Raw genomic sequence first — 12,142 nt, forward strand, 5'->3', positions numbered from 1 at the left:
AGGACGGTCTTGATCTCCTCACCTTGTGATCCATCCACCTTGGCCTCCCAAAGTGCTGAGATTACAGGCATGAGTCACTGCGCCCGGCCACAATGCAATGTTATTCAGCCTTAAAGGTTAGGAAATTATGACAAATGCTATGACATAAATGAACTTTCAGGACATTATGCTAAGTGAAATAAGCCAATCACAAAAGGACAAATACAGTATGATTTCACTTGTATGATGTATCTACAGTAGTCAAGTGCATAGAGACAGAAAGTCAAAGGTAATTGCCAGGGGCTGCAGGGAAGGGGGACTGGGGAGTTGTTGTTTAATGGGTATAGCATTTCAGTTTTGCAAGATGAAAAAGTTCTAGGGATTGGTTTTACAATGATGTGGGTATACTTAATGCTATTAAGATAGTAAATGTCAGGCATTTTTACCACAAAAAAATTAATAATAGAAAAGGAAATTGCATGCCCTTCTTAGAAAAGCCACCTAACTATAGTCCCACTGCTTGGGAGGCTGAGGCAGGAGGATTGCTTGAGCCTGGGAGGTCAAGGCTTCAGTGAGCTGTGATTGCACCACTGCACTCCAGCCTGGGAAGCCCAGGGAGAACCTGTCTCAAAAAAGGAAAAAGAAAAAGGAAAGCCATTTAAGTCTGTTAGACTCACCTATTGATTATTTCTTCCACCACCATGCCATGCAAATAAATACTACATTCTCCCTACTGCAACAAAAGTTAATAATTGCTCTGAACTTTTAAAGATTTAAATAATGGAATACCATAATGATAAAGCCAAATAATGCAAGCTAAATACCTGGGTCAGTGGCAGAGATGATTGCTCCAAAAAAGAGACAATCTGTGTAGTAAAATTTATCTGAGAGCTGTCCCATAATCTTCATGAGCTTCACCACACCATACATGAGATTGCTGTAAGAAGGTAAGGTAAACTATGTCAGGAGAAAAAAATAAGTAACTTGGCAAACATGCAAGCAGCATAGTACTAGAATACTATTCTTAGCGATTTATGAAAATAATAGGCAGTTGCCATGGTTGGACACTTACCAGAGACATGGGCAAATGGACTTTGGTACCAAGTAATAGTTTGCAGTTAATGTCATCTTGCTGAAACATCTGAACATTTCATTTTTAAAAGTTATACTTGCTAACAACTAAAGCAACCATGAAGCACAGTCTTTAATTAGCAACAAAACTAAGGCATTTTAAGCAACTGGGTAATACAGGGAAAAGGAAGAAACAGAACCTGGCATAATGTTTTCATAGCAGTAAGTTGCTACAAAACTCACAAAATTCTAAGATAATGCATTTAAAGTCAGAGAAATCAGTAGACTCGATGAAACTGGAGAGGAAAAAAAAATGGGCTGGTCACAAAGATCTAAAGGATTGAACTACTACTGCCTTCTCTGCCAAGAATTATTTCAAAGAAGGGGAAAAAAGGCAAATGTCTTTAAATGTCCTATTAGAACATCTGCATACCCATCAAGATATCTGGCCTCTCACTCTTTGCATGGATCAGGCAGGCCAGCAATAGCCCTCCTTAAGCTATGTAGACTGTGACGTGATCTAAGAGGGACTATCAAGCTAAATTTTTCAGCTTGGCGGGAGCACATTTCCTACAGGACAGCTTGCAAATTGGGAGGAGGGAGGAGTGAGGATTGTGAAAAGGCCTAGTACATATTACAAGGGTATGTGCGCGTGCATGTATGTGCACACATGCTCACGCAAGGTGGCAGCAGCAGTGATAGCAGCAGCTGCAGGGGTTAGAGGAGTAAAATAACATGGACTTGACTCATTATGTCTACAGCCAACCCTCTAATAATGAGATTCTTGAGATCATTGCCCACCGTTGTGTCTCAAATTCTTAGAAGAGTAGACTAGCTAAGCTAGGAGCAAAAGAACTATTTGCAGAATGGAATTCTTTAGAGAAGAAAGAACCATAACTTAATGTTTGCCTATTGTGTGCCAGACACTGTTCTAGACACTTAACCAGTTCAACTTCATTTCACAGCAATTGTATGTTACAGATTTGATTTGCCCTTTGTTGCTTATTAAAGGCTTCTTTCATGTACCCTTTAAACATTCCTGGAACAGGACCTTCTTCTCCATTTCCTTTCACCACAGTCCATGACCTACACCAGGCATCCCCAAACTTTTTACACAGGGGGCCAGTTCACTGTCCCTCAGACCGTTGGAAGGCCGCCACATACTGTGCTCCTCTCACTGACCACCAATGAAAGAGGTGCCCCTTCCTGAAGTGCAGTGGGGGGCCAGATAAATGGCCTCAGGGGGCCGCATGCGGCCCGCAGGCCGGGCCGTAGTTTGGGGACGCCTGACCTACACAATAGACTTCTTCAGCAGCCTTTTCCCCATTTTGCTTCCTATCATCACTAACGCCAGTTATATAACCTGTCATTCTTCAATAATGTGCCATCTCTTAAAGGATAAGTCCAAGCCCCTCCTTTTTTGATGGCATAAAAGGCCCCTGCTATTATCGCCAGGTTTCTAGCTAATTGTTAAAAAAATAATTAAAGTCCTAACTTTATTCAGATTTTCTTAGATTTTAACCTAATGTCCTTTTCCTGTTCCAGGATCTTATCCAGGATACCACAGTGACATTTAGTCATCAAATCCCTTTAGTTGCCTGATGGCTGTGACAGTTTCTTACACTGCTCATTTTTGATGACCTTGGCAGATTTAAGGAGTACTGGTCAGATATTTTGTAGAATGTTCTTCGACTAAAATTTGTCTGATTTTTTTCTCATGGTTAGACTGGGGTAATGTGGTTTTGAGTGGAAGACCAGAGAGGTAAAGTACCCTTCTCATCACAAATATCAAGGTGCATACTATCAACGTGACTTACCGCTGCTGATGTTGACCTTGATCACCTGGTTGAGGTAGTATTTGTCACGTTTCTCCACTGTGAAGCTACTCTTTTTTCCTCCTTTCTGTACTGTACTCTTCAGAAAGAAGTCACTATGCACAGCCCACACTCAAAGAGGGAGTGGGAGGGGACTGAACTCCACCTCCTCGAGGGGGATGTATCTACATGAAGCATTTGGAATTCTTCTGCACAGGAGATTTGTCTTTTCTCCCCCATTTATTTATTCATCCAATCACTTATTTATATCTATATGGACTCAGGGATATTTACTTTATGCTCTTGGGGATAATCTAATACAACGTTGTTTGTTTTGCTGTTCTTCAGCCATTGAGGGGGCTTTGACCATTACAGGGGCTTTCAGGTTGGCTCTTGTGCCCCTTCGACATCCACCACATTCTTTTGTCTGTCTGTTTTCTGAGCACTTCCTTACTTTCTGGCATTACAAGATACTCTATTTTCATCTTGTATTTTTACTGCCCCAGCCCTAGAATTAACCATTTCTGCAAGGGACTCTGGTTCTTTTTATCAAAGAATGATAACAGAAACCAAGATCTGGGTATTGAGTATAATTTTATTTCACTTTAATTGATCTTAATTTAAATAGCCACATGGCTAATAGCTATGATACTGAACAATGTAACTCTCGATCCTGACTGCCATCATCAATAATATCAAAATACTGGACTCTGTGGACCCAGATGGATCTCATCTCTATGGAACATGCGTTAATTTGGTTATATGACAAACGTTCACTTACCCAATAATGAAGCACGAAACAGCAGTCCCCAAGAAGGCATAGGCCAGAATAGACCCAAGATTTCTGAAAAAGTGTCTCTGAATAAAACAAACAAAACCCAGGAATCACATTGTGATTTTTGACAATGAGCTTAAGAAACACAATAAAAGTCTCTAAAAAGTGGAACTCTACCTACTGCTTCCATTACATTAAGTAACAACTGAAGTTACTCCTATATGTTGCTATTTAACCTTAGACATCACGGGTTTTGTTTTTTGTTTTGTTTTGTTTTTGTTTTTTTAAGATGGGGTTTCACCTTGTTAGTCAGGCTGGTTTTGAACTCCTGACATCAGGTGATCCACCTGCCTTGGCCTCCCAAAGTGCTGGGATTACAGGCGTGAGCTACTGCGCCCGGCCCGACATCATGGTTTTAAGTTATCTTCTATACAGCTAGGTACTGAGCAAGTAAGCAAGAACTTAGTAAATTTTCAGACAAAACTGCTCTGGATGATTACATTAAATTACATTAAGTGTGTGTATATGTTTGTGCATGTCTGTGTGTGACTAGATCAATCATTTTTATAGATTTAACCCACACCATTTTACTCAGTGATTCAGCATGTCACTTCCAGTTCTGGTGGTACCTCAGAAGATCATTACAGATAGAAGTTTGAAACAAATACAGTGTGAAGGTGCTATGTCATGAGCTTTCTGTTTAATTTAATATCAGAAAACAAACAGAGTCTTAAATATCTGCTCATGGAACCTGAAGTGTCTGCCTATATAATTATCTAGATTAATCTCTGAAGCCTGGGAAACAAGGAAAAGAGAGATGGATGTGGAGAAATTAGAAACAGATAGTTCCATTTAAGATGGCCAATTTTATACAGGAAGAAACACACATCAATATCACGTCTAGAAATTATTCAGAATGAGGTGGCAAAACTGCAATCCTTTCAATGCTTCTGCACATTGGTTACCTTAAAAATACAAACACATGCAGTGGCTCACGCCTGTAATCCCAGCACTTTGAGAGGTGAGGCGGATGAATCACGAGGTCAGGAGATCAAGACCAGCCTGACTAACATGTGAAACCCTGTCTCTACTAAAATACAAAAAAATTAGCCAGGCATGGTAGTGCACGCCTGTAGTTCTACCTATTTGGGAGGTTGAGACAGGGGAATCGCTTGAACCCGGGAGGCGGAGGTTGCAGTGAGCCGAGATCATGCCACTGCACTCCAGCCTGGTGACAGAGCAAGACTGCATCTAAAAAACAAACAAAAACTACACACACACACACACACACACACACACACACACACACACAGACACATGAAAATTTACTTGTTTTACCATGTTGTGTTTGAAGGATTTACTTCTTACAAGTCATTAGGCTTATGGGATATTCCAACAGAGGAAATTCTGCCTGTTCTGGGATCCTAAGCCACAGTTCTGCCTCCTCAAGGCATAAGCCATTCTCATTTGACAATCAGAACTATTTAACAACAACAGACAAACAAAATCTCCCAACACCCTGATCAAACAAGGGCCAGGAACACTTTACCTAAAAATTTTTTAAAAGGCAGGAGAGCCCCAGCATGTCAGCTGAGCAACAACAGAAAAAGACAGGGGACAGGAAGAAGAACCCAGCCTAGATCAGGCAGCCACCAGGAAGCATGGCCAGACAAAGGGCTGCAGGTGTCCTCTGGTCTGTATTCTAAACACAGGGCCTTCCCAGTGCTTGTCCCTAACTGAGTCAGTGAAGAAGTGTCAAGAAATGCCTGCTACCCCTAAGCCACCTGCTCAGGAGAGAATCCTTCAAGGGCTTGCCATCCTGACAGGCACTGAATGAGGGTGCTGCCTGTGCATATGATGGACACATTATGTTTGCCTCTTAAATCACTGCCTTTTTGTTTTTAATCTAATGCATTTATATACCAATGTTTTGAAAAAAAATTAGATTTCAAAAAAATCAGCAGCTGTGAGTCTGCTTCCCTTCAAAAGCTCCACAAAGGGCTTCTATCAGGGAGGGTTCGGAGCGCATCAAGAACAAGGCACAAGATGAATGACAGTTGTGAGGTATCCAAGAACAAATTTCAATCCCAGATGTGCTTTCCCTTGCCACTCAGCTTTCCTTTGGGTAGATATTCCCATGGTAACTCTGAATATAAATTAGATAAATTCATATTCATGACATTAGCCAAAGCAAAAAATTAGGAATGTAAATCTGCAGCCAAAAATACTTTCATAATATATTCTAAAATCACACACACACACACACACACACACACAATTACCCATCTCCCTGTTCATATCTGATGTGAGCTGAAACTTAACTGTATTTTGAAAAGATATACTACTTATTTGTGTATTATGTCTAGTACTTAAACGCATACTCCATAGTTCACAAAGTGTTTTCACATATATTAGCCCATCCGATTCTCACAATGATCTACCTGGAAGGTGTTATTTGGACCATCTTATACAAGAGAACCCAAGGCTCAAAGGCATGATGTAAGCTGCTTGAAGTCACATGTCTGCCAAACCAAGCCCCTGCCTGGAAAGCTGGTCTCCCACCCCCAAAGCATCATGCTCTCATTGCACAAGCTGCCCTGCCACCCAGCTCTTTGATTTCCACTTCTCTTTGGGAAAGAAAGGACAGGAGGTGTCCGGTGAAACCCTAGATCTTTCATCCTACCCTTATTTGGTTACAATACAGCCATGATTGGTTCAGAATCTCCCTTACTTTTCCTCCTTAGTTATAGAATTACAAGAAGAGACAAACGACGATGGCATGCTCTGGTAAAGTCTTCAAGAACATAAGTGTAAGACAGGCCAGGATGAGAAGGTTTGCTTTTGGTGAAAATCTACCTGATATCCCAATTTCTAGCTGTACCATTCTAAGCCTTACACTGCTACTCCTTGGGAAATTCTATCCCCTTCCATTCCCCACTGGCAAGTTTTAACATGTTATTGTATATGTGTGTGTGAGTGAGTGTGTGTGTTTGGTGGGGAAGTCCACCAATAATGGCGTCTATGGGTGAATTATTTTCCTGCCAAGGCCCTTTAAATAAACCGTGAGTGGTAGCACGAAATCAAAGCTAATTCCAGTGAGAACTTTTTTCAAGTCAGAAGGCCCATGTCTGCACGATAGCTACATGATCTGCATAGGTCAAAGGGTCCGAATGTTATCTGTGTATACACCATCTGTTAAATGGTGAAATATTTATTACACATTTCACTGACAGCAGATTTCATCAGAGATGGCAACCATATTAAGGTCCAACTATTTAAGTGCCTTTATAGGCACAATTTTAAAAGGAAAGAGACTAAACGAATAGTTGATAACCTGAAAGACTAGCTGTGCTATTTTGATGTGTATGTATTGGTTTTCATCTACAGTTCCTGCCTTATAAACTGCCATAGCTCTTGTTACAGTCTTTTGTTGTAACGTTGGGCATTTTGGGCCTCAGAAGCAGGTAGCAAAAAAAAAAAAAAAAAAGAATCTCTCTGACTTTCTCTTGTCCTCCTTTCATCTGCTCCTTTTTTGTCCCAAGGCAGGCCATAGAAACTAAAAATAGACTCTAATTTTCTCCTGCCTTTTTGATGTAGGTCATAAGACCCTCATTTCAGAAGGGATCCCACACTATACTGGGGAGGAAAGAATGCCACACAGAGAGGCCAAGAAGAATCTGGACAGGCCTTGCTGGGTTTCCCAACTCAGTCTATCAGCAATAGATCACACCCCTTTTGTCCAATCACATTTCTACGCGGTTGTCAATCATGCCTATGCAATGAACCTCCATAAAAGGTTCAAGAGGATGGGGTGCAGAGAGCTTCCAAACAGCTGAATATGTGAAGGTTCCTGGACGGTGGTGCCCAGGGAGGGCATGGAAGCTTCGTGCCCCTTTTTCCACACCTTGCCTTATGCATCTCTTCATCTGTATCCTTTGTAATACCTTTTATAACAAACTGGTAAGTATGAGTTAGTGTTTCCCTGAGTTCTGTGAGCCACTTCAGCAATGTAATGAAACTCAAAGAGGAGGTTGTGGGAACCCCAACTTGAAGCCAGGCAGTCAGAAGTCCCAGAGTTGTGACAGGTGTCTGATGTGGGGCAGGGGGGCAGTCTTGTGGGACTGAGCCTTCAATCCATGGGATCCAGCAGTATCTCCAGGTAGATAGTGTCAGAACTGAACTGGAGGACACCCAGCTGGTTTCTGCTGCAGAATTGATTGCTTGTTTCCTGGTGAGTAGAAATCCCTCCCACATTTAATCACAGAAGTCTTCTGTGTTGGTTACTGTATTATGAGAGCAGAAAAAAACCAATTTGTGGGTTTTTTTTTCCACTCAGGCTAGCATTTCAAAAACAAATTGATTAGGAACTGGCAAAGCCTGTGAGTGGTTTTTCTTTTGAGAAAATGGTGCTGATAAAAGGAAAGTTCTGCAAAAACTGAAATGTTTTTGAACCATCAGAGTGGCTTTCATAACCCATGATTTGGTTTCATTTTAAAACAACTATGACTGATTATACATTAAGATATGTTATGTAAAATAACAAATTACTCATCACCCATTTGATCTGAAGAAGAGCTCCCAAATTCTCCTTAGGTGAAAAATGACATTATTTATACTCATAATAACCATTTCCTATATATTACATGTCAGTAGATGACATACAAATTCAGATGACTCTGGCAACCCCACAGAGTAGTCAGGAAAAGGATATGGTCTTTTTGTACAGAAAACCTAAATCCAGAGGCAATAGGCACAAAGGAATAACTCTGAGCCCTGGAGTCAGACAGAGAGGGTATCACTTTGACTCAGTCTCACACTATGTAACCTCATATCTGTCATTAATCATTCTGAGCTCAGATTCATCATCAGTAAAACACAGGACACCCTACATGTGAGTACACAAATGTGCTGGGCTGGTGTGCAGAAATATACAGCCTCCTGCTCCTCAAGCACCTATTATGGAGAGGGGACTTATGTTCCATTCCTCTCCCCCTTCCCCTCCTGCCCTGAAGGTGATTCAGTAAAAGGGGAAGTGAGTTTGACCCTGATTTGTAGTCTTAACCCTGTTGTGCAAGGTGGGGAATTGTTCTTGCTCCTTTAGCCTCCATGCTGTGGGCAAAAGAGGCAGCTTTTGGTAGGCCCAACAATTTCTAGGATCTCTCCATTTCAGTCTCCTTACCTGTAACTGTGACCAATCTGGTGACTAAAGGGTACCTGTCCTCAATTCATAAGGTAGGTTGTAAGCAGCCCCATTACTAAAGGCTAAGTGACATACTCCAACATGCATCTACTAGGGACTTTGGATCTTAAATAAATAATTTAATCACAAGTTAACTCCTTGTGTCTGTTTATCAATGAGTTGGAAACCTGGAGGAGAAGCAGTGTAAACTAATCTTCAATTACCATCACCTTCTTACAGAGTTTCTGTGAAAATCAGAAAGAATGGATGTAAAAATGAAATAAAGAATATCCATTCCTAATACATGGCAAATGCTCTGTAAACTGTAACTATATTTATGTTGGTTGGAAATCGTTTAAAAACCATCTGAAAAGTACAGAGTGGCTTTGACAGAAGAGCCAGCCTGATGGGCAGGCATCTTCTCATAAAATGAATTGGCAAGTTTTCTGTCTTCTATTTTCTGGAAGAATTTGTGTAAGACTGGTATTATTTCTTCTGTAAATGCTTGATGTAATTCACCAGTAAAGCCATATGGGTGTGTGGAAAGGTTTTTCATTATGAACTCAATTTCTTTAACTAATACAGCTTTCCATCTCTTCTCAAGTCGGTTTTGATAATTTATGTCTTTCAAGGAATTTGTCCATTTCACCCAGGTTGCCAGATTTATATATTTTTCTTTTTTTGAGTTGTTTTTCATGGCAAGATCTCATCATGATGTTGTCAAATTTATTGGCACAAAAATTGTTCGTAGTATTCCCTTATTATCCTTTTAATATCCGAAGGGTCTATAGTAAAGTCCCTTCTTTTATTCCTGATATAGGTAATTTGTTTCTTTCTTCCTTTTTTCTCAACTGATTTAGCTAGAGTTGATCAATTTGGAGGCATTCTCTAGTTCCTAAGGATGTTGCTGAGTTTTATTGTCAGGCAAAATCTCTCTTCTCTAGACCTACTGAAAGGGTTTCCTTCACTCGTCATTCAGAAAGAGAGCTGAAACAAGTTCCACAGCTGTTACCTGCGTTTGGGGAGGCTTAATTTTCACATAATATAACCACAATGAGAGAGGAAGGGAGCCACTCACAAATATTTGTAAAGATATTTGGCATTTGTTTTTATTTATTTATTTATTTATTTTTTAGAGACTGGGTCTTGCTGTGGCCCAGACTGGAGTACAGTGACACGATCATGGCTCACTGCAGTCTCAAACTCCTAGGCTTAAGCCCCCCATCTCAGCCTCCTCCAAGCGTAAGTATGACCACAGGCATTTACCACCATGCCCAGCTTTTTTTTTTACTTTTTGTAGAGACACGGTCTTGCTATGTTGCCCAGGCTATTATTTGGTATTTTAAATAACTAGAGGCTCTGGCCCAACCTTGCTGTCTAGCACAATGACCCTCAGCAATAGGGATACTTACGTTCTTTAAAACTTTTTTATTTTGGAATAACTATAGATTCAAATAAGTTGCAAAGATTAAGTACAAAGAGGTTGTATGTACCCTTCACCCAGTTTCCCCCAATGGTTACATCTTACATAACTATGGTACAACATAAAAACCAAGAAACTGGCATTAATACAATGTGTGTGCATAGTTCCCTGTCATTTAATTAAATGTGTAGATTTGCATAACTAGCACTACAATCAAAATACACCATTGTTCCATTATCCTGAAGATGTCCCTCATGCTACCCCTTTATAAGCACCCCTACCCCAATGCCCCCACCATCCCTGTTTGCTGGCAACCACTAATTTGTTTTCCATCTCTATAATTTTGTCATTTCTACAATGCCATATAAATGAAATCATAGAGTATATAACCTGTTGAGATGGGATTTTTTTTACTTGGCTTAATGCCTTTGAGATCCATAAAGGTTTTTGGGTATATCAATAGGTTGTTTTGTTTTACTGTTGAGTAGTATTCTACAATATGGATATATCCTAGTTTGTTTAACCATTCACCTATTATAGAACATTTTGGTTGTTTCCAGTGTTTGTCTATTACAAGTTCATATGAACAGTCATATCTAAGTTTTTATGTGAACGTAAGTTTTCATTTCTCTGGGATAAATCCTAGTGAAATTGTGGGTCATATGGCAATTTCAACTTTAGTTTCATTAGAAACTGCCGACTTGTTTTCCAGAGAGGCTGTACCATTTTACATTCCCACTGGCAATGTATGGGAGTTCCAGATTTTAAAACAGACATGAATCATTGATGAGAAGTCAACTATAGTCTCTGAGTGGGTGCAGAACAAAGTAATAAGCAAGCTGGGAGAAGAAAAATAACTAGAAAATTATGCAGGTAAATTAACACAGAGATTCACATGATTTCAGACATACTGGCAGAAAAAACTCTCTTACCTTCTTTAAGCTGTATCCAGCATGGAAAATAATTGGAGGCAGAAGAATGTTGAAAAATACCTCTGGATCAAATGTTACCTGAAAGTTTAAAAAGAAAAAAAAGCCAATTTTTTATTTAACTCCAATTCTTGCTATAATATCTGCTTAATATTTGAAGCCATTGACTAAAGTTTGAATATTTAGAGCAAACAACATAAGTGTGAAAAATCATGGACTCATCCCAGAGGAGAAGCTATGACTCGCCGTGGACTGGCATGCTCTTCTCCCCATAACACTTTTGCTCTTATGATCTTGCTTGTGCTGCTTTAAGACATAATAAGACACAACAGATTTCATGCAATTTTGAGAACTCACAGAAACCTTCTGGCCAGTGCTCTTCAATAAGAAATAAAAACATCTTGATTTTCATCACACCTTTATAAAAGCTCAACTATAATAAAAGATGCCATCATGATTCTTTATTGACTTCCTGGACCCTCTCACAGAATCCTTTATAGACAAAAACTGTGCTAAATTTAAGTCTCTTTTGAGTGACCAGCCTTCTGTTATACTTGATGTAGCCTAAATCCAAGTCACCAGCAATCTTGGTGGCTTCCTGAACATCAGCATAAATTGGGTAACTTTAGAGGAACTGAAATTTCTTGTAGGTTTGATACAGGGAAATTACTCTGAAACTTTTAGATAGCAAAGTTTTATCACATCCAGAAAAAAATTAAGCATACTATAAACATCCTAATATTTTAAAGAATTTGTTCCTGCTGGTACATTATTCAGCTTTTGTTTTAAATCTTCATTCTAGATATTAAATGTTAACTTTCTTGTTTAGAAACTGGAAGTGTCAAACAGCTTAATTAAAGTAGAATGATTCTTTGTTCAAATGATGTTTTCTTCTTTCTTCTTGTGAAAGGTAAGTGTTCTGCAATGCAGGGGATGTCAGAATGAGAAGGAGCCTGGGATAGTACCTACCCA

The 12,142-nt window shown here is 39.7% G+C and overlaps 1 protein-coding gene across 2 annotated transcripts in view; it reads right to left on the reverse strand.

Moving 5' to 3' along the window:
- SLC9A7 (solute carrier family 9 member A7) overlaps nucleotides 1–12,142 on the reverse strand; it is a 142,820-nt gene that overhangs the window by 56,643 nt on the left and 74,035 nt on the right. For both annotated transcript variants that reach the window (XM_010350153.3, XM_010350154.3), the window contains exons 3-5: nucleotides 11,174–11,251; nucleotides 3,646–3,722; nucleotides 804–916 (exon numbers count right to left, since the gene is read on the reverse strand). In XM_010350153.3, coding sequence (XP_010348455.1) covers nucleotides 804–916; nucleotides 3,646–3,722; nucleotides 11,174–11,251 — 268 coding nt within the window. The remainder of the gene's footprint in view (nucleotides 1–803; nucleotides 917–3,645; nucleotides 3,723–11,173; nucleotides 11,252–12,142) is intronic.

Source organism: Saimiri boliviensis, chromosome X, assembly GCF_048565385.1.
Source record: "Saimiri boliviensis isolate mSaiBol1 chromosome X, mSaiBol1.pri, whole genome shotgun sequence".
Taxonomy (NCBI): Eukaryota; Metazoa; Chordata; class Mammalia; order Primates; family Cebidae; genus Saimiri; species Saimiri boliviensis.